This window comes from Vidua chalybeata, chromosome 2 (assembly GCF_026979565.1).
Source record: "Vidua chalybeata isolate OUT-0048 chromosome 2, bVidCha1 merged haplotype, whole genome shotgun sequence".
Lineage (NCBI taxonomy): Eukaryota > Metazoa > Chordata > Aves > Passeriformes > Viduidae > Vidua > Vidua chalybeata.
This window is the reverse complement of record NC_071531.1, coordinates 1,468,891-1,492,665: the sequence shown is the minus strand read 5'-3', so window position 1 is coordinate 1,492,665 and position 23,775 is coordinate 1,468,891. Positions and strand designations below refer to the sequence as shown.

General features: G+C 40.4%; 1 protein-coding gene across 1 annotated transcript in view; it reads left to right on the top strand.

The window, feature by feature from the left end:
• The first annotated feature begins 8,388 nt into the window (after nt 1-8,388).
• RCAN1 (regulator of calcineurin 1) overlaps nt 8,389-23,775 on the top strand; it is a 41,544-nt gene continuing 26,157 nt past the window's right edge. Inside the window, exon 1 of the mRNA XM_053934381.1 lies at nt 8,389-8,651. Within this exon, the coding sequence (XP_053790356.1) occupies nt 8,445-8,651 (207 nt within the window). The 5' untranslated portion in view covers nt 8,389-8,444. The remainder of the gene's footprint in view (nt 8,652-23,775) is intronic.

Genomic DNA, 23,775 nt, shown 5'->3' with positions numbered 1-23,775 from the left:
TCCACTGTGCTGGTTTGGTTAAATAGCGTCTTATTTCCATCTTTCATTAGAAGTTCTCCATTTAGTTACAATATTTTATTATATTATATTATTATAATATTATAACCAATATTTTATTTTATTTTATTTTATTTTATTTTACTTTATTTTATTTTATTTTATTTTGTTTTACGTTATTATTTCATTTCACCCAGCTACATTTCCCTTTTGAAACGCGGATTTTTTTGAGGCAGATCCCTGTCACAAAACTCTGCTCTCCACCGTGCTGGTTGTGTTTCCTGGTGTTTTATTTCCATCTTTCACTAGAAAGGACCTCAGGGAGTTCCACAAGTCCCAGCGCCAGGGGCTGCTCCTGCTCTGGGACAATCCCAGACTCGAGCATGGATTGGGAGCTGTGAGTTTGCAGCCCCCAAGTTGGGCAACTCCCCGGGGGCTGCCCTGGCAGGGGAGACCCTCCTGGAGCAGTTCTGTGTCAGGAACCAGAGACGCGTTGGACTTTTTCGGTCTCCAGCTTCTGTTTGTTGTTATCTTATCAAAACTTCAGCGCTGTCTGCACCAGACTCTGCGTGCAGGAAAAGCAGCACCAAAATGGCAACGACCTCGTGCTGCAAGGCCTTTGGAGTCTCATCAAAAACTGAGCTGCCCAATTAAGAAGTGACACCTAAATTATTTCCCTTTCTAACCCAATGACTGACCCCTACAGACCCGCAATGCGGATTTTTCTACCCAATTACAAGACACCACCCAAACCCAAGAAGAAAGAGGAAGAAGAAGAAAGGAACTCGAGACAACACCCTGTACCCTCCACCTTGAACCCATCTAGAACATCCTAAAAATCCTAAACCCTAAATTTGTCACCCCTGTGACACACTACACTGCCCTCTACAATCCCCACAATCCATTTCACACTTTTGTGGTTTCTGGTTTACCTTGAGGCTTTGGAAGTTTTCTCCATGGATGAGGGTCAGGGTCAGTGCTCCCCTGGGGCTCAGGACACCCCAGAGCAGACAGAGGAATATTCCCGGTGCCCTGGGTTCCCACAGGGAGCAGCTCTGGGGGAAGGACCTGAGGGTTCTGATCTCCAACCCTGCCCTGGGAGCAGCAGGAAATGGATTGGGATTGGGACTGGGATTGAGATTGGGACTGGGATTGGGATTGGGATCGGGATTGTGCCCCCTCAGGTGAGAGCCCACCTGCAGAGCTGCCCCAGCCCTGTCCCAGCCCAGGGAGGAGCTGGAGCTGCTGCAGAGAGCCCAGAGGAGGCTCCAGGATGAGCAGAGGGCTGGAGCAGCTCTGCTGGGAGGAAAGGCTGGCACAGCTGGCATTGTTCACCTGCACAGGAGAAGCTTTGGGCTGAGCTCAGGGTGGCCTTGCAGGGCCTGGAGGAGCCCCAGGAAAGCTGGAGAGAGACAATTTCCAGGGGATGCAGGGACAGGACACAGGGAATGGCTGCCAGTGCCAGAGGGCAGGGCTGGATGGGAGATTGGGAATTGGGAATTGTTCCCTGGCAGGGTGGGCAGGGGCTGGGATGGAATTGCCAGAGCAGCTGGGGCTGCCCCTGGATCCCTGGCAGTGCCCAAGGCCAGGTTGGACACTGGGGCTGGAGCAGCCTGGCACAGTGGGAGGTGACCCTGCCCATGGATCTGGATGATTTTTAAGGTCCCTCCCAACCCAAACCATTCCATGATCTGTGCTCCTTCCCTGCCCTGGCGCCACTCCTGCTTTTCCCAAGGGCAGTTTGACCTCTCCAGTCAGTGGCTCCTTCACAGGCTTTGCCTGTTCTTTGCTGCATCCCTCCCGAGGGCCTCATGTCCTGGGATATTTCCCTAAAAATCCTGCCCAGCAAAGTCTCCCCTCTACCTTTCTGAGGTGCTTTTCCCGTGCCGAGCAGCCCCTCTGGGCTCATTTTTCTCAGACAGGTCCTTCCCCCTAAGAGTCTCCAACAGACTGAGGTCTGAGCCTCCCCAGCACAAGCCAGACTTTTAAAGGGAATTTATAAACTCCCCAAAATCCCAGTATTTTAATTTGACCTCACTTGCAGCAAAGCTCCTGCCCTCCAAAAGAAAACAGACTTAAAGGAAATCCCCGGCCTCATTTAACAGTTTATTCTGATGCTAAATGCTGTTGAAATTGTGTTTTTATTTCTTGTTTAAATCTGCTTAATCACTGGGGCCATTTGTTCTGTTTAGCTGAAGCCTCTCCTCACTATTCTTTTTGCTCAGCCAAGCACATCCAGCCCTGAAAACATCTCAGGAGTGGTTTGTTTTTTTTTTTTTTTTTCCTCTTAAAGCTGCTAAAAGTGGTTTCACACTTGGTCCAAACCTCTCCCCAAGGAAAATGTTCATCTTGAAATAACACAGGTTTCTTTTTTTTTTAATTTGTTTTGGCTTTTTTTTTTTTTAAATAGATCACTATTTTTAAAAACAGATCACTATTTTTTAAAAATAAATCACTATTTTTTAAATAGATCACTTTTAAAAATAGATCACTATTTTTTTAATAGATCACTATTTTTTAAATAGATCACTTTTTAAAAAATAGATCACTAATTTTTTTAAATAGATCACTATTTTTTAATAGATCACTATTTTTTAAAATAGATCACAATTTTTTAATAGATCACAATTTTAAAAATAGATCCCTAATTTTTTTAATAGATCACTATTTTTTAAAATAGATCACTATTTTTAAATAGATCGCTTTTAAAAATAGATCACTATTTTTAAAAATAGATCACTGTTTTTAAATAGATCACACTTTTTAAAATAGATCACTATTTTTTAAAAATAGATCACTAATTTTTAATAGATCACTAGTTTTTAATAGATCACTATTTTTTAAATAGATCACTATTTTTAAAAAATAGATCACTAATTTTTAATAGATCACTAATTTTTAATAGATCACTATTTTTAAATAGATCCCTATTTTTTAAATAGATCACTATATTTTTTAATAGATCACTATTTTTTAAATAGATCACTATTTTTTTAAATAGATCACTATATTTTTTTTAATAGATCACTATTTTTTAAATAGATCACATTTTTTTTTTAATTGATCACTATTTTTTAAATATATCACTGTTTTTTTTAAAACATATTTTAACCTTTTCTGGTGTTTTTCTCAGCAGCATTGAGGGAATTCTCCGTTTGCATTCACAGTTTCCAGCTGCGCTGGCTGAAAACCCCTCACGACTTCTAAAGCCAGGTGCCCGGAGCAGCACAAGGCGAAGGTTCAGAGTGGATTTCAGGAGGAAATCCTGCACAGAGTGGTCAGGGCTGGCACGGGCGGCACAGGGGCAGGGATTGCTGCTGATGGGAAAGGTCCCTTCCCACCTGGATAGTGCCGGCACTCTGGGATGGATATTCTTTCCCATTGAACGACAACCAGGCCTTTTATTTTATTTTATTTTATTTTATTTTATTTTATTTTATTATTTAATTTTATTTCATTCTATATTTTATCTTTTTTATTTCATTTCATTTGCTATTTTATTTTATTTTATTTTATTTTATTTCATATTTTATTTTATATTTTATTTCCTTTTATATTTCATTTCATATTTTATTTTATTTCATTTCATATTTTATTTCATATTTTATTTCATTTTATATTTCATTTCACATTTAATTTAATTTCATTTCATATATTATTTTATATTTCATTTCATTTCATTTCATATATTATTTTATATTTCATGTCATTCCATGTATTATTTTCTATGTCATTTCATTCCATTCCATGTATTATTTCCTATGTAATATCATTCCATTCCATGTATTATTTTCTATGTCATTTCATTCCATTCCATGTATTATTTTATATTTCATTTCATGTCATTCCATGTATTATTTTCTATGTCATTTCATGTCATTCCATGTATTATTTTATATTTCATTTCATTTCATTTCATTTCATATGTTATTTTCTATGTAATATCATTCCATTCCATGTATTATTTTCTATGTCATTCCATTCCATGTATTATTTTCTATGTCATTCCATTCCATGTATTATTTTCTATGTCATTTCATGTCATTCCATGTATTATTTTCTATGTCATTCCATTCCATTCCATGTATTATTTTCTATGTCATTCCATTCCATTCCATGTATTATTTCCTATGTAATTTCATTTCACTCCATGTATTATTATATATTTCATTTCATTTCATTCCATGTATTATTTTCTATGTCATTTCATGTCATTCCATGTATTATTTTATATTTCATTCCATTCCATGCATTATTTTCTATGTCATTTTATTCCATTCCATGTATTATTTTATATTTCATTCCATTCCATGCATTATTTTGGATGTCATTCCATTCCATTCCATGTATTATTTTGGATGTCATTCCATGTCATTTGATTTGATTTCGTTCCACGCCGTCCCGCGGGAGCAGCCGCCGGCAGGCGCCGCTGCACGGAGGCGGCAGCTGCAGGCGGGGAAATCAATCGCTGCCCTTCATCTCCCGCACTCACAGCGAACTGCTATCAACTGAGCTGAATAATTACTCAGCCCTTCGAGAGTCAATTAGAAATTTATTGATTACAGCAAGCGAACATGGTGAGCAAACAGCGCTGGGTGCAGCCGGGGAGTCAGCGCTCCGCTAACTCTTCTCACAGGATTTTTATACTCACAGGTTATTTATACTCACAGTTTTTATACTCACAGTTTTTTATACTCGCAGTTTTTTATACTCGCAGTTTTTTATACTCACCGTTTTTTATACTCACAGTTTTTTATACTCACGTTTTTTATACTCACAGTTTTTTATACTCACAGTTTTTATACTCACAGTTTTTTATACTCACAGTTTTTATACTCGCAGTTTTTTATACTCACAGTTTTTATACTCGCAGTTTTTTATACTCACAGTTTTTATACTCGCAGTTTTTTATACTCACAGTTTTTATACTCGCAGTTTTTTTATACTCACAGTTTTTATACTCACAGTTTTTTATACTCACAGTTTTTATACTCGCAGTTTTTTATACTCACAGTTTTTATACTCACAGTTTTTTATACTCACAGTTTTTATACTCACAGTTTTTTATACTCACAGTTTTTATACTCACAGTTTTTTATACTCACAGTTTTTATACTCGCAGTTTTTTTATACTCACCGTTTTTTATACTCACAGTTTTTTTATACTTACAGTTTTTAATAGTCACAGTTTTTTAATACTCACAGTTTTTTATACTCACAGTTTTTTTATACTCAGTTTTTTTATACTCACAGTTTTTTATACTCACAGTTTTTTTATACTCACAGGTTTTTATACTCACAGTTTTTTTATACTTACAGTTTTTAATAGTCACAGTTTTTTAATACTCACAGTTTTTTTATACTCAGTTTTTTTATACTCACAGTTTTTTATACTCACAGTTTTTTTATACTCACAGTTTTTTATACTCACAGGTTTTTATACTCACAGTTTTTTTATACTTACAGTTTTTAATAGTCACAGTTTTTTAATACTCACAGTTTTTTTATACTCACAGTTTTTTATACTCACAGTTTTTTTATATTCAGTTTTTTTATACTCACAGTTGTTTTATACTTACAGTTTTTAATAGTCACAGTTTTTTAATACTCACAGTTTTTTTATACTCACCGTTTTTTATACTCACCGTTTTTTATACTTAGTTTTTTAATACTCACAGTTTTTTATACTCACAGTTTTTTTATACTCAGTTTTTTTATACTCACAGTTTTTTATACTCACTTTTTTTATACTCACATTTTTTATACTCACCGTTTTTTATACTCACCGTTTTTTATACTCACAGTTTTTTAATACTCACCGTTTTTTATACTCACAGGTTTTTTTATACTCACAGTTTTTTATACTCACAGGTTTTTTATATTCACAGTTTTTTTATACTCACAGTTTTTTATACTCACAGTTTTTTTATACTTACAGTTTTTTTATATTTACTATATGTATTATGCTGAAAGTTATGCTGTATTAACATTCTAATAACATAGTAAATGTGGTTTTGTAATCAAAATTAAGCTTTAGTAGCTAAAATAGAAACTATGTGTGTGAGATATTCTTTTTATTAGAAAAGGAGAAGATAATCAAGGAATTCTTTGCACAGAGATAACAATTACAGAAACCCCTAAATTTTCCAGAGGAGAGGAATTTATGGTTTTCCTTATCAACAGAAATGAACTTCTTCAAGCCTGACTTAGACTCGAAGGCGCCTGGGGATTAACAGAAACTTTTTGACAAGTACCAGATGAATTTCTTGTTTTAAATAAAATACATGCATAATCATGAAGTGTTTTGTACCTGCAACAGGTTACCCCTCTTAAAGAGCAAATTCTCTTTTAACGGGGTCCTTTTTCTGGCTCGTTTTTGTCCCCCAGCCCGGGCTGTAACTCTTTGCTGTTATTGTCTCATTAATTGTCCTAACTCTAATTGCCTATACTTGTATTATTATTTTTATAACCATTTTCTTTTTATTAAACTTTTATAAATGTTTAAAACAAGTGATTGGCGTTTTTTTCACAAGGGAGATTCGGGGTTATTCATTTAATTTTTTTTTTTTTCCCTGACGTCTGCGGCTGAATTAATGCTTAAAACTTTGCAGCTCTCAGGGCAGAGAGGCTCTGGAGCCTTGCAGAGTGATCTCAGCTGCCCTTTTGGCCTCGGTTAATTACATAAAATGGAATTAACAACGCCTTTTCCCCTTCAGCCCCGACAGCTGGGTTGCAACAAGCACCTTGTGCCAGGGAATATTTCCCGCAGCAGGGAGATGCCAGGCTGCAGGGACAGCTTTTCCTCCTGGAGTTTCTGAGTTCTGGGGGAAAATGTTTCACCAGATTTCTGGTGGAAATCCCTCAGGTGGAATTTCTCCAGGGGGTTGGAGGTGCTGCTGCAGAGAGAGAATCCAGAGATGCTCCTCAGGGAGGAAAGCATCACCAGCCCTGTCAGGAGGCAGCTCTGGCATCAAAGAATTACCTTTAAAAATTGATTTATTTTGGCTGGATTCAGCATTAAGCACTCGGGGCTTGCTCAGAGAAGTTCCTTTTCTTTTAAGAGACCATTTGTCTGGATCTGAGAAGGTGAAGATTTATGTCACTTAGCACAAGTGACAAAATCTTGTATTTTATCATATCCCTCAATGGCTCCAGACCCATTTAGAGAGGCTGAAGGAATTTGGTGTGGGATGTTTGGAGGTGTGTGACTGTCACAAGAACTTCAGGGAAAAAAAAAAAAAAAACTTCATAAAAAAACTTCAATGACAATACAATAACTTCATTAAAAATAACTTCACGAAAATAATACCTTAATTAAAAAAAACCCCAACAACTTCATAAAATCTCTGTGACCTTTGAAGCTCATTCTTGGGCCTTCCCCTAGAAGGTGGTGCTATGTATACATAAAAATAAATAGGAGCATAATATTATAACCAATATTTTATATAGATACGGCACATATACAATAAAATAGTAAAATATAATAAATATATAATCAAATATTTGTCTAGGTCTCTTAGGTCAGACTAACCAGCCAAGCACACCAAGGGTGGGTCAGCTTGTCCTCAAGGCAGATAAGAGAATTACAACACAGCTTTCAGCTGATTTGTAAGTCTCTGAGGGAGGAATTTTTATATTCATGTGGCATTTTTGTATAAATATTTAATATTTATATTACAGACCATCCAACCTACCCTTGAACACTTCCAGGGATGGGACATGGAGCTCATGTTTTTCTCTCTCTAGCAATAGTATAGCATTAAATACAGCAATTTATATATAAATATATATACATACAGTATATTATTATACACAGCGTATTTTATATGTATTATATATACTGCATGTTATAGCTATTGCCACATACACATACATTTGTTTGTGTATGTGTATTTATGTAACATTTATTGTTACAAAAAGCAACTTTTTATATACTATATATTAGATATATACTACACATACATAGAGCATATTATACACAGGATATTTATATATATATATTACATATAATATATAAAAATAGTATATATACAGTACACACGCTATAGGGCGCATATATATGTGATGTGTTACAGACGGTATATTTCCATCTATAACACATTATATATAGTGCGTACGTGTAATCCATACACAATACATACTATGTAAACAGTATAGGCGGTAAATCTAGTAAATTTTATACATAAATAGTTTATTTTGTGGGTGGGAGCGCTGCCGCTCCCTCACGGCGCTGCCCTCACCCAACATGGCGGACGCGGCCTCGCCCGCCACCTGTTGCCGCGGCGGCGGCGGCGGCTTCCGATTGGCTGACACGGCCGGGAGGGGGCGCGGCGGCGACTCCTGATTGGCTGCTGCGGGGCGAGGGCGAAGGAAACAAGATGGCGGGCGGGGGGTGGGAGAAGCCGCCTCAGCGACGTCGCCGCGGCCGCCTCCGCTCGCCTCCGGCCATGGAGGAGCCGCCGCTCCGGCAGCCGCTACCGCCCGGGGAAGACGAGGAGGAAGGGGAGGAGGAGGAGGAGGAAGAGGAGGAGGAGGCGGACGCGGAGTGGAGCTTCGTTGACCGCGAGATGGAGGCGGTGGCGCTCCGCGACCTGCCCACCGCCACCATCGCCTGCAACCTGGACCCGCGCGTCTTCCAGGACGGCCCGTACCGGGTGAGGCGGGCCGGGAGCCGTGAGGGGGGCGCGCCGTGCGGGGCCGCCCGCGGTTCTCTGTGGGAGAGGAGCCTCCGTGGGGGATGAGGGGGCGAGGCTGTGGCTGCGCGTCCCCCTCGGTGCTGCCGGGAGTCCCGTGCCGAGCCGGGGGTGAGGCGAGCCCGCTCCGAGGGTGGAGCCGGGTGGGGATCGGGCTCTGCTCCCAGAAAACGGGGACAGGAGGAGAGGGAACGGCCTGAGGCTGGGCCAGGGCAGGCTCAGCTTGGCCAGCAGCAGGAATTTCCCCATGGAAAGGCTGCTCAGGCCTTGGCAGGGGCTGCCCAGGGAGCTTTGCAGTGCCCATCCCTGCAGGTGTCCCCTGGAGGTGGCACTCAGAGCTCTGGGCTGGGGACAAGGTGGGACTCCATGGGCTGGGAGGGCTTTTCCAGCCTCGGGAATTCCATGATTCTGGGGCTTTCAGCACCAACAGCTCTTTTACCTTCACTCCTCTGACTCCTGAGCCTGTAGCCCAGGGTGAAGCTCTGCATGAAAACGAAATAAAGTATCCCTGGACCACCCTCGCCCGAGCTTTGTCCTTAAGGTTTTGTTTGGTGCACCCCATGTTGTTGTTTTGCTTGGGTTTTGTTTGTTTGTTTGTTTATTTTTGTCGTTGGTTTTGCTGTCTAACCCTTTCATACCGAAGGAGGTGCTTAGTTTTTAAACATGTTTGAATTGAACTGAATGGACTTGAAAAATTAGGCCGTGGTAACAAATGAATTTGAATTTCATAATCTCAGCATAAGCTGTGTTGTCTTCACCATGGATGACATCATCAACAGATACTGCATAAATTAGATTTCTAAGGTAAAGAATGGGAGAACTGTCTTGAAATTGAATAAATATCTGTCTCCAGGAGGGAAGAAAAGTGTCACAGTTGTAGAAATAACACAAAATTAAAAAAAAAAGAAAAAGGTAGGTGCACACAGACTTTTAATGGATGAAAAATCACTTTAGATGTGTGCTCACTGAATTTCAGCACTGAAATGCATAATTTAGCTTCTTTTAATAAAATTACAGAGCTGGCAAGAGCTGGTAACTCTTTAAAGCTGGAAACGAGTGACATTTTTAGGAACACACATGCACTGGCTACATTTTAATTTATTTTGTTGGCCCAGTGTCAGGAAGGTGCAGAGAGAGAAAATGGAAGGAGGCCCTAAGGCTGTATCCCAAATTTTGGAGGTGTGAAAGGTGCCCTCAGCATTTGGATGATTTAAGAAAAACAAAGTTCTGTTAGAAATGAGGAAATTACTGCATTGTCCCATGGTGTATCCAGTTTTCCAGAGCATTTGGTGGTTCTGGTGTCCAAGGAAATGCAGGAATTTTGTCACTCAGGTGAGTGAGGTGACGTGGGCACACTGAAATTTGCACCACCTGAGGAGGATTCCAAGGTAATTTCAGAAGGTTAGGGGGTGAATTTAAAGAAAATTCCTTGGGTTTGGTGTGGAATGTGCCCAGAAAATTCCAGCTTGTGCAGCAGAGGTGTGGAATTTGGTGCTGATGAGGATCCTCACACACGGTGTTTGTAAATCACTCCGAATTTTGCCGTGAACACCGGTTGGTTCTGCTCTCTGAACATTCTGCTTTGCCCAGCAGGTGTAGCACTCCTAAAATACCTTTTCTCTCCAGTTAAATGGTTTTTTTTTCCCTTCAATGGGCCCCTTAATAATCCTGGATTGCCCTATTTTAGAAGGGTTGATCCAATCAAAGGTGAGACAAGACAGCCACTGAAAATTATTTCTGTTCTGTCCCTCCCAAATCATGATTTCTGCTGGAAGTGCTGCTTGAATATTCCTCTTCTTCCTCCTTTCCAGTTTTTGAATGTTTTTTTATTTGAGGTGTTGATAATTTAAAACCAGTTTTAAATGGTTTGTGATCAGTCTCTTAAAACCAGACCTTCCTGTGAATTCTGCTAAATGGCAGCTAATTCTCAGAAGAAACAAAAATTCTTCATGACTTTTTTTTTTTTAATATCAGTCCCAAAATCTTCCAGGGAACATAAATGACAGTTAATTCTCAGAAGAAACAAAAATTCTTCATGACTGTTTTTTTTTTTAATATCAGTCCCAAAATCTTCCAGAGAACACCTAAGTACTTATTCTCAAATTTTCTACAGCACAGTTCAGGAATTGCTTTAAATTCTGTATTTTCTTATTGAAGTACAGGAAATTACCACAGATAAAATCCTTTTTTCTGATCTTCAGGTTGGCAAATTACCTTGGAAAAATTTGGATTTTGTGAACTGTCTTTTACATTGAATTCTGGCACAGTCACAGGAAGGCTAAATAACAAATTAATTCCATTTATGCTTTGTTGGAACCCTGGGTACTGAGAATTTCAGACTTTCTGTGCTGACAAACCCTGGCCCCCAGGAGAACACTGCATTGGACCTAAAGCTGGGAAGAAGACTTCCAAAATTAAATAATAGAAATAAAATTACAATGGTTTAGTTTAAATAGAAGTGTGTAGTATCACAAAGTAGAAAAGTTAAGAGTTTAAAGTTTTAAAATATATATAAAACAAGATAAAAGTTTTAAAACAGAAACTAATCATTCTTCTTCATAGGTAATATTGTGTAATTAAATAAAAAAATCCACATTATAAACCACAAGTTTATTAACTTTTAACTTATTAAAAGTTAATACTTTTAACTTAAGTTAAAACTTTTAACTTATTAAAAGTTAAACTTATTAAGTTAAAAGTAAAAATAATTTAAGTATCATTTCTTAATTTAAAAAATTATCCTTAATAAAACCTTATAAGAGTACAACTCCATTTTTAATTTTATGCAAATAAAATACTACAAAACTCAGAGTTTGTGAAACTGTAATAGAAATAAAAACTAATGAATAAAAAATACCATCTCCCACATTTAATCCCACCCTTAACAGAAAAACCCCAAAGCCAGTTTCCATTTCCCCTTCACTGTGGGCACCTCTCAGCTGGGGCAAAGAGGAGCACCAAGAGCTCCTACAAAGAATTTCATTTCTCAGAAAATCCCTGGGGTTCAGGGCTGGGAGGGGTTTTTGGAGACAACTTTCCCTTAAATTCCTTGAAAATATTTCTGAGATTTTTGAGGTGGTGGAGCCTCCCATCTCTGGGAGTGTTCTGGATGTGGCACTTGGGGGCATTTTAGGTGTTTAAAAGCCATATTTTAAACCTATTTCCATATTTTACACCATGTTTTGTCCTGTTTCCATGATGGTTCTGCTGGGAAAGTCACTTCCACCTTTAATGATTCCGTGATAATTACCATAATCTGCTAATTTTTGCAAATTAATGAACATAGCAGCAAGTTTTCCATAATTAACAACTTGTATTCATAGAGAAACTGAAAGCAGGCAGTTCTCTCATGGGAACAGCTTTTCTCTGGGAAAACCTCACTGGAAAACTGAATTATTAAAGAAATTCATCTTGCTGGAAGTGCCTGTGTCCTCACATAACCCCCAGAACTGGCTGGAAACAGTCTCTGCAATTATTTATTAAAAAAAAAAAATATAAATATTATATTTGTGCTTGAAGAGAAAGCTCAGCAAGGTGAGTTGTGTAACCCAGGAAAAGCAGAATCCTGGGAATTGCAGCTCCCAAATTCTGCTTTTCCTGTGCAGAAAAGCCTTTGGTGAGCTCAGCTGCAAATAAAGCTGTTAAAGGAGCTTTTTTCTATTTTTTTTTTCTTAATTGCCTTGCAGGCCACTGGACTAATCATGAGGTGGATTTGGGGTTTTTGAGGTATTTACAGAATTATTTGTGCTTTGCAGGAAGTTTAGCAGATTTCTCAGGAGTATTCATAAAAATAATCTCGATTTTCTGGTAATCTCTTCCTGCCTCAGCCACATGCCTTGTAATCCTTTTACTTCACGTTTTTTAAGCCTCTTAGATCATGCTAAAAAGAAAACATTTTCAAAGTAGATTTCAAAAAAAAAAAAAAAAATAAAGTGGTTTTACACATTTATAGATTCTTGTGACCACAGCTCTGGTTTTGGCAAAATATTCCCTGATGGGAATGCAAAACTTAATTATTGGCACCTGCATATATTTTGAAGGTTTTCATTCTTTCTCTGCCAAAAAAATATTCTCTTTTTTTGTGACAGTGTTTATAGTTTTTAATGCTTCTGGTTTCCAAACAAAGCTCAGGGTTAAGAGTGTGGTTCAAAATCACATCTCAATAATCTGGATTTACTATGAACACTAACATTACAAGAAAATGAGAAACCTTCCATTGTGAAAAGTTTTTAAATAGAACTTGTAAAGATATTTAGTTAAGTGGAGGCATTTTGAGCAGCTTCAGGTTTATATCACACTTAGACCTTCTGCAGGTCTCCAAAAGAATGATTTCTGTGTCAAAAATCTATCCTTGAAGTCCTCAAAGTGAGCTGATGCTTCAAGCAAACAACACAAATACTCCTATAGGTAGAAAAAAAATGGAAATATATAATATTTATATATCTATTTAAATATTCTAATAACTCTTGCTGCACAAAATACTTGTTGGGTGCCTTAAAAATACCTAAAGGTAGAAAGGCCGTGTTGTAGAATTGTCATGAAGAGCCTCAAAGTTGGAGTTGTTAACAAAAATGACTTTGTTAACAAAAAGTTGGTAACAAAAATTGGATCCAGTGCTCCAGTCTCGAGCTCAGAGTCCGGAACAAGGATCCCACACGAGGTCTGAGCTGTGCCAGGATCAACAATTCCATCCTCCTGGAGAGCCCGAGGGAAACTGAGGGAAACACTGGAGAAATCCCTGGTGATGCCTTGGGAAGGCTGGGCTAGAGCAGAGGCTGGACAGAGCTGAAGAATAAAGCAGGGATTTATTAAAATAATAAAGGCTAAATAAATAATAATTTAGCAATAAATTATTATTACATTATATAATACATACAATATTATATATTACAATAATATTATAAGAATGACAATAATTTAATAATTTATTGAAATACATTTTTATAAATATTTATTTCAAGGTCTCCATGGATCCACCTTGGGCAGCAGCAGAGCCCAGCCAGGGCTGCAGCCAAGAGGAACCAAAATGGTCCCAAAATGCACGAGCGCTCCCGGGGGCTCTCACTGGGATCAGCTCTGCTCCATTTGCACCTTGCAGTTCATTGTCCCATTCCAGCTTTAGCCCAGGCACTCCCATCCTGCTTGTTTTTCTCTCTCCAGCCCACGCTGTTTGTGCTCCTGGGCCTGAGCTTTGGATCATTTGTCCTTGGTGCCCAGCTGGAGCAGGAATTGTTTTGTCTCCCTGCTCTGTGCAGAGAGCTCTCCATCCCATAATACAAAGCCCAGACCCTCACACTAAAGCAGCACAGAATGTGAAAAACAGAAAAGCCAAAACCTGAGGCACCACTGGGAACACCAAATCTACATCACAGTGCTGTGGAGAGCTTTTCCTCATTTCCTTGCCTTCTGCCTTTTGTAGGAGCAAGTGGAGCTTTGTCCCCAGGATTATTGTCCCATTCCTTAATGAAAAATATGAAAATAAGTGCAGTGGTTCAGGCGTGAGACTGGCTTGAAGCTCAGCCCAAGCACCCCTCAATAGCATCAGCATTTAATAATTATTAATATCAGCAGTCACTGAGCTGTCCCATGCAGAGCAGGCTTCAATTACAGCACCCAAAGTTTAATTCTCTGGCAGTTTGTTGCTGAAGTAGTTCATTCAGTGTGTAATTCAAGTTTTAATAAGCAGTGTTTATAAATTTATAAATAATATTAGTTAGTAATAATTAGCATTACTTGGTGTTTTACCAGAAGAACTGAAGATGAGGGAAATAATGAAAAACCAATGATGCAAATTGATATATTGGTGTTAACCAGAAATTCCAGTGAAGTCTGGAGGTTGTTCTTGTGTGAAAACAGAAAATCCTGGCATGGGTTGGGTTGGAAGGGACCCCAAGGATCATTCAACCCTGACCTGAGTGGGTTTGGTTCAATTCTGGGGTTTATTTGTGGTATTTAAACACTTTCCTCAGTGGCCATTTGGGGGTCGTTTATATTGGGGTTTTTATCTCTTGTTCTGAGCAGGTCTCTTATTTTCCTCATAAAATATGGAAATGTGCTGGGGATGATTGAAATATGGGCTGTGTTCAGTGAACCTGAAGTTGGGACTGAGGTCTAAAATACCATTTAATTTTTTTTTTTTGTGGGTGTGTGGGTGTAATGCATAATTAAACGATGGAAGTCATTGTCCTAAAACATTTGGGAATCCTGATATTAAAAATGAGGTGGTTGGTGAGTGGTGTCTGCCAAGAACAGGGATTTAGGATGTGACAATATCCTAAGTAGAGTCTGTGAGGCTCTGCCAGCTTTAGATGGGAGCAGAATCATCCATAAGTTCCTGCTTTAGACCTTTGGTCTCTTCCTCCCAGCATTTTTTCCTGCCAGAGGTAGCCAGAATTAATTTCATTAATTGTGGCACTCAGTGATTGATTACTCACAAAAGCTGAGCTGTCAATACTCAGTGAATTTCATTGATTAAAATGTAACTTCTCTCTTCCCTGGGCAGATTTTCAGAGGGTCACAAGTGAAGAACTGGATTTGATTTTGCTTTTTGAGGTTTTCTTTGGAGTTATTTTGGTGCTGGCAAACAGCTCTTGGTTCCTGAGCTCTCAGGAGCTGGATTTGAGTTGCTTTGTGTTGCTGAAATACAAAAGGCAGCAGGGAAATTGAGAGAGCACCTCTGGTACAGCAGTGCTCTGGGAGTTCAGGGCTTTTTGATAAACTGATTTCTTGATAATGTCTGTATCACACAGCTTGGGAAAAATAATCATTGAAAAACCCATAAATGGAAGCTTTTGGCTTTTAGGTACAGCCAAATACACCAAAATCACTTTATTTTCTTGCGTGGACTGAAAACCTTCTGGAAACTTCCCTGAAGGTTTGGTCCTGATTTCAAAACAAGTGGCTGTTTGTGTGGAGGCCTCTTAAAATTCAGGCTGTTTTCCAGGAAGAGCTGGCTGAAAGGCAGGAGAATTGTTCCTTTTTATTCCTAGAGGTGCTGGTTCCTTTCTCTGAAGGTAGGAAGCTGAGCTGGTGAAGAGCCAGAAGAGCCAAGCTGTATTGTTGCAATAAATGGATTTTTTCCTGTTTGTATTTTTTTTTTTGCCATTCATAATCCATATAGTTAAACAAATCACTTGTGTGGGTTTGTAGTTAAAATATCCTCCTCCTTTCTCATAACCCAAGTGAGATATTATTAATCATTAAGAACAACTCCCATCTGTGATTATTTTAGTATAGAATTGTTGGTAATTCCTGAAAGCTGCAGTAGGACTATGTCCTACTATGGAAATAGAAGACAAAATAAGAAGATAAAATAGAAGACAAAAAAAATGTCCATTACTGTGGAAAAAGAAAATAAGAACTAAAATGTCCATTACTATGGAAATAGAAAATAAGAACTAAAATGTCCATTATTGTGGAAAAAGAAAATAAGAACTAAAATGTCCATTACTATGGAAATAGAAAATAAGAACTAAAATGTCCATTACTATGGAAATAGAAAATAAGAACTAAAATGTCCATTACTATGGAAATAGAAAATAAGAACTAAAATGTCCATCACTATGGAAAAAGAAGATTTTTCCATAGTAAGAACTGAAGTAGGAACTAAAATGTCAATTTCTTGCAGGTTGTGGTGTAATCATAAGAAATAATAATAATAATAAATAATAATAAGAAGAAAGAGTTTCTTGTGGCAGCCAGAACTCGTGCAGGGAGAATCAGTGGGAATTGCTGGGGGTGTTTGCCCAGCTCTGGGCTGTGTGGCCATTCCTTTGCAGGATTCCTTGGCCCTTGGGCCAGGGCCCATCCAGCTGGGAGCCAGCATTGCCTGGCTCATGGAAACTCTGATGAAAGGCTTGAATTTTCCTGAGGCTCCAGGATGAAGCAGCTGCAGGGGCAGGCAGTGGAAAGTATGAACAGCTCCTGCCTGGGGTTGTGCAAGGCAGAGAAAATCAGCTCTGAGCAGGTGAGATCAGCAGGGCCTCTCAAACCCCCACTAAAAACAGCCCACCCCATAAAGGTTCCCATACCAGTGGGTATTCTCCCCCTGGGAAAGGCTTAGAATCTATATGAGCTATAAATAAACACATTTTGGAAGTTTTTCAGGGATCTGCCCCAACATAAAAGCTCCTCACCTCGCCCAGAGCAGCTGAAGTGCAGGAATTCTTCACAGGAGGTGTTGTCAGGAGAGCTTGTTCCTTAATGAGCATCTGTGTCTTCCTTCCTGAGCTGCCAGAGTGGAATTCTGTTCTTAGCCACTGCTCTGCAGTGATGTTTTATCTCCCCTGCTGGAAAAAACCAAATCAGACATTTCTCTAGCAAAACTTAGAAGGAGATGCAGAAGCGTGTTGGCTTCCAGCAAGTGGGAGTTCCTAACCCAAAAACCAGTGCCTGGAAATTTCAGGCATTTAAAATGCCTTCAAGAATTATTTTCTAGTGCTGACTTTTTTGCTCCTGTAATCAAAATTACAGTTGGTAATTGGTGGGTTCTTTCCATATGAATAAATAAATAAATAAGTAAAATGCATCCTCATGCTCTGTTGTTATACACCTTAAATGCCAGTGTGCTCCTGATGTGTCACTAATTAATGTCTAAGATAATTACAATGTATCAGGCACTAACCTCACAAAAAATGCAGGTTATTTGGGATAAATTCCAGACTCTTCTGTGCCTCCTTTTATTATCTTTTATTATTTTATCAAGGGCTTGGATGGGATAGTGGAAGGGGTTTGGAATTAGAGGATCCTTAAAGTCTCTTCCAACCAAACCTTTCCATGATCTTTATTGAGGTTCTTGAAATCCTTTTGAAATTTCCAGGTACACTTAATTTGTTCTTTGAAATGCAGAAACTTCTTGTAATTGCTTTGACTTTTTTCCTACCCTCTCAGAACATTCTTAGAAAATATTTTTGAAGTTTATCTTCCATTCTTCCTTCTGTGACTGCAGTGGAAAATGTCATTCTTTAAAGATCATGGAAATACCAGCCTGCTCTGACCAGCTCCTGTTGTTTTCCAAAGCCTCCTGTGTTAAAGTTTAATTTTTTTGATTTCCTTTTGTTTTTCCCTTAGTCACAGAGGATGTGTCAGAGGAGGAACACGTAACTTCTGCTTGCCTGGGATGATATCTTTAATATTTGAGTTAAACAAATCCTGCTGTCATGTTAGGAGGAGCTAGAAATTAAAACAACCCCAAACACCTGCTGTTTTCATCCTTATCTTTGCTCTCCCTCAAGTCATAGTTTTGGCATAATACAGCTGCATTTTTCATGGTAATAAATTGTCAAGTACAGAAGTCTTTGTCATCCTACTCCATCAGGATTATGGTCATATCTTCACTCAGTGGGACAGTTTTTGGACCTGTCACAGCTGAAAAAAACACCATAAAAATTTAGAAAAATACTTCAGGGACAACTGCTTTACCTCTTAGAATTTTTTTTTTTAACTTTTCAGAAATTGCAGTTAAACAGGAAAAGAAAAAAAAAATCCCAACCCTCTGACCCCACAGATGATACAGTCCTGAAGGTGTGTAGGAAGCACAGAATGGCTGCAAAATGTTCATCAGAGTAAATTAATGAACCAGTATAAAACAATGAGCAGCTGAATAATTCTTAGGCACTGCTGGGAGTCCCTTCCGTGGTTCACAGGGGTGATGTGGAAATGCTGAGAATGAGGTTTTTATTGAATGGAATCAGAATGGCTTGGGATGGAAGGGAGATCAAAGATGGTCTCATTGCCACCCCTGCCATGGCAGGGACACCTCCCACTGTCCCCAGTGTCCAGCCTGGCCTGGGACACTGCCAGGGATCCGGGGGCAGCCACAGCTGCTCTGGGAATTTCATTCCAGGGCTTTCCTACCCTGCCAGGGAACAATTCCTGATTCCCAAAATCCCATCCCTCCCTGCCCTCTGGTAGCTTCAGGCCACCCTCTGTGTCCTGTCCCTCCATGCCCTTGTGGAAGAGTGGACTTGGGTTAAATTAAGATTATTTTAGTGACTGTCTCTGGCAGATTGCTGTGCAGTCTTCAGTGCAGGAAGTAAATAAGGAGTGAAATCCAGCCCCATTGCACTTTGGAATTCAGGGGATGAGGAGGAGCTGGGACCTGGCTTGGTGCTATTTAGGGACCACTTTGGGCTGGAAACAAATGCTGACAGTGGGGGCTATTTTTGAGAGGTGTTTATTTCTCACTGTTCATCAGCTCTGGAGTTATTTGTAGTAGATCCATCCTTTTCAGTGCCTTGGTGAGTAATGATGCTTTAAAAGGTAAAAATCTAGAACACTCCTAAAGGAATAAATGTAAAAATTGGTTCTAGAAGGAGCAGATGGTGTTGATCACTTGGTGATTGTAAATTAGAAAGCAGAGTTACTTAAATCCTGCTTCTGTGTCACCCTGTCCTGGACTAAGCCTGGTTTAAACTGCCCCAGTTCAGTGTTTGGTGCTGCTGGTATAGGAGAGCAGTTCCCCCATCATTTTATCCTTAAAAACTGCCCAAGGGAAAGGATCCTGTGAAAGCTGAGTGAGAGGAGAACAAAATCCAGCTGCAGCGTGACAGACCATGAGGATTTGGGGAAAACAGCTGCATCAATAAATCTAAACACAAACAATCACCATGAGCAAAGAAATGCTGAAAGATTTTAATGTGTCAGCCCAATCAGGCCAGCCTGAAAGTGAATCATCTTTATTTTTTAAAGTAGATTGGATGTGGGACACCAAATTCAATAATGAGCAGAGAGCTCTGACTGTATTTATTTCATGTATTTGCAAATTATTGTTTAATCTCTCTCCCCCCCAGTTATTTGAGTCTCCCTTTGTTGCTGTCTGTCCTGATCAGGGCTTTGCCTTGCAAATGCTCTGATTTGAAGACTCTCTAATTTGGCATTTCAGTGCCTGCTGTAACGTTGAGGTTGCAGAGGTGGAACTGGAAATGCTGTTTAAGCTCTTTCCTTGCTCTGCTGGGCAGGTTGGAAATGTCAGCTGTGATTTTCTGAGTTGGCTTTAGACACTAACAAGGTAGAGGCTGTTGGATCAGGTCACTTTGAGAAGTGATCATTTGTGGTGCTTAAAAATATAAAATAGAGTTTGTGAAACTGCCTGCTAAAAGGGGCTCTGAATCATGCCCAGGCTGTTTTTATGGAGAGCACTTGAGCACTTTCATGTGCTTTCCTCCAGGAAAACACTCCAAGACTCTTAGAGGAGTAGTTCATGAGAATCCAGTTCATCTGGGAACAAGATAAGGCTCAGCTGCCCACAGGGGCACAGTCCAGCTGTCGGTGTTTGCTGAAGGGCTGAGCACACAGCAGAAGTTTTTCATTTGGCTGGGACGTTGCTGTTGGAGGAACTTAATGAGGTTCCTCAGAAATACCTTGGAGAGTGGCACCAGCTGCAAACACAGCAGGAACAGCTCAGGGCAGAGCCCTCCGGGGAGCTTCGGGCCCTGTCTGCCTCCATGGGGAAAAGTGTTTCCAAAACAGGGCTTGGGGCTGAGAGAAGCAATAAACAGAAATTCTGAAACAGTCTGGGGGCCCAGCACAGAGAGGAGCTGGAGCTGCTGCAGAGAGCCCAGAGGAGGCTCCAGGATGAGCAGAGGGCTGGAGCAGCTCTGCTGGGAGGAAAGGCTGGCACAGCTGGCATTGTTCACCTGCACAGGAGAAGCTTTGGGCTGAGCTCAGGGTGGCCTTGCAGGGCCTGGAGGAGCCCCAGGAAAGCTGGAGAGAGACAATTTCCAGGGGATGCAGGGACAGGAGCCAGGGAATGGCTCCCAGTGCCAGAGGGCAGGGCTGGATGGGAGATTGGGAATTGGGAATTGTTGCCTGGCAGGGTGGGCAGGGGCTGGGATGGAATTGAGAAAGGTGTTCCAAAGTAGGATTGGTCTGTTTTCCTTCATCAGAAATCCTGTCAGACTTGCAGAAGGAAATCATGCCCAGGTTTCCTTTCAGACACCTTTCCCAGAGCAGCTGGGGCTGCCCCTGGATCCCTGGCAGTGCCCAAGGCCAGGTTGGACACTGGGGCTGGAGCAGCCTGGCACAGTGGGAGGTGTCCCTGCCATGGCATGGGTGGCACTGGGTGGGCTTTGAGGTCCCTCCCAACTCAAAGCAATCTGGGATTCTTTGAAACCTTAAGAATTCCCTCCAAGTGTGTTATCACCCTCAGATTTATTATTTGACCTTCACTTGGAACATTTTACAACACTGAAAACCTGTTTTGGTCCTGGGATGAATCACAGAATCATGGACTGGTTTGGGATGGAAGGGACATCAAAGATCACTCAGCTCCACCCCTGCCATGGCAGGGACATCTCCCACTGTGCCAGGCTGCTCCAGCCCCAGTGTCCAACCTGGCCTTGGGCACTGCCAGGGATCCAGGGGCAGCCCCAGCTGCTCTGGGCAGTGAGAGCAGGACTTGTTTCCTGTGGAGTTGCACAGAGGCAGCAGCCCAGGTATAAATAGTGTGGAAAATGTCCCAGGGAGCTTTGATATCCCCACGACTGCTCTGCGTGGGAATCAAAGTTCCCCTGAATTTTTTATGGCAAGTGGGAGGAGATGAGGGGCTTGGGAAGTGCTTTGAAGATGAATTTAAGCAGCACCCTCCAGACTCAGCTGGATCAGAGGCTGAGCAGGACTTTGGGCAGGTCTGAGTTGGTCTCACTGCTGTGTCTTGGGTTCAAGTGACACCTGAGGGATTTTAGGAGCCAGTCAGCCATGGAGTCTCAGGGAACTTGTAATTATTTCACAGTCCCTCTAGGTAAAAGAACTCTTTGTAGTGTTGTGACTTCCAAGAAAAGAACAAAATGTAACAGGTGATACAAGTGTTCAGGGAGGCTCTTTCTAAATTTCCTTTAAATAAATTAAAATAATTGAAAAAGGCACCTGTTTTTTAGGCTTCTAAGGCTAGAATTCTAAGAAATCAGGATATGCAGGGAATAGGGTGAAAGATATGTGTAAGTTTTATTTATATTTAGGGGAGAAATAATTAAATCAGAGTTGATAGAATGAAGTTATTAAAACTGCTGTTTGTCTCTAAAGATAGAGAGACACAAAGATTCCCAGTTGAAGCCAGCCCAGGAGAATATCCTGCTTTCCATACCTTGCAGACTTTGAGAAATGTTTTCCAGGAAAGCTGAGTACAGCCATGAATCACTTGTGGAAAACCCAGTGGAAGGAATTAGTCAAAGAAATGCTGCAGTGGCCACCCTTTGCCTATCAGGAAATGGGGCAGCTTTCCATGATTTTATACAAATCATGGGACATCCATTTTCAAAAGCTCTCATGAAAAGAGCACGTGAAAAATTGCTGCTCATTGACTTTCTAAAAATGCTTATTTTGAAATAAATATGACTTTTAATATCAGCCAGGAGGGCTTCTCTCTGAATTTCCCTTTTCTCCCTGGATTTTCCTGCTGGCATAATCAAGGGAGTTGGGGAGGAACTGGCAGTGAATGGTGTCCTCACAGGCAGTAAATTGGCCAAATACTTCTTTCCTGGTTGATAATGAATTCATTATTTCATGTTGTCAGTGTAATTATCAGCCAAGTTCTCCAGTCTCTGCTTTGCCCCTGCAAGTGCCTGGCAGTGTGGGAACCTCCATGGTTTTCCCACTCCTTTCCCATGGTTTTAACATGATCTGTGCTCATTATTCTGCTGTTACAGGGCTAAAAGAAACCAGAAATGCCACCAAAAAAAGTGGGGAGGGTGAGGGATTGCAGCTTTCAGCGTTCTTGGAGTGAATCCTGGGGGAATTTTTGGGAGTGGGCTGTGGATCCAAATGTCTGGGGCAGCTCCTGGGCTTTGGGAAGAGCTGCTTTGGAAAGAGCTGCTTTGGAAAGAGCTGCTTCTGTCCTGTCAGAGATGTGAAGCTGAACATTGAATGCCTGACAAATCCCACTTTCTGCAGCTCCCACCTCCTTGCCAAGAGCTGCCTCTGCCAAAGGAGATGCAGCCAGGATTTTTAGGGAGCTGCAGAGGAAGCTGGGTTGTGTTTGGGCTTTTTTGGTTTGTTGTGTGTTGGGTTTGGTGGTGGTGGTTTCTTTTCCTGTGGGAACAGCTCGTGCATGGAGATATTCTAGATTAAACCAGCCAGGCCAGGGGGAATAGGTGGAACTTTTGTTGTTAATAAATGAAAGCTGCTGCTTTTTATTTTGTGCTCAGCTGTTCTGAGCTGCCCTGCTCAGTTCCTGGGCTCTTTTGGGAAGAGGGCAAAGTGAAGGAATGGTGCTTAAACACCTTGAATTTCCTGGGAACGTGGGTGATGCCTCACTTCCAGTTAAATCCACCTGAAGACATTTTTGACCACCTTTTGATATTTTAAAAGTTCAGCCATTCAAGGTCCCACAGAACCGAGCTTGACCTCTCACTGCACCTCTCCATCCATTGGAATTTTTATTTCTCCACAATTTGTGTCCACTTTCCAGTGCCTCAGAGAGCCATTTGGAATTCTCCCTGTTGCTTTTGGCCTTTGATTATTAAAACCCAAAAGCCTGCATCCTCTGCCAGGTACTTTTCATTTCTCCCTTGTCCTTTAACCCTTTTTCCTGGTGGGAATTTTCTAAGAGGCTCCAGACATTCCAATATTTGGCTGCTCTCTGATGATTTGGGGAAATGTCTCTCAAGATGGCTTGCAGAAAGCTCTTAAAGGTTCGGGTGGATTAGGGATAAATGAACATCATAATTCCTCAGCTCACATTCCTTAGATCCAAAATACCAATTTTTGAACAAAGCAGAGAGATTTCTGGATTTTCTTTAGAGGGTTTTGTTCTTCCCTCAGCAGATTTGGTTGGAAATCCTGGATGGCACAGATGTTGGAATGTTTTTCCAAATGGAATGATTTTTTTTTAAGATGGATAGAAAAATAATTGCCATGAAATACTGTCTGAAAGTGTTTATTTCCTTTTGAGTACCCAAATGAGGGCAAAATCATCATTAATTTACTCTGGATCATTTGAGTGTATTCCCAGCAGGAGTGGAAACATGTTGGAAAAAGCCTTTACATTTTGGAATATATTTCCCACATTCAAAAGTTTTCTAAATGAGGCTGGTGGTTACTCAGCTACTCTGTAGTGGAATTTCCAAGTGCCCACTTTTGTGTTCCCACT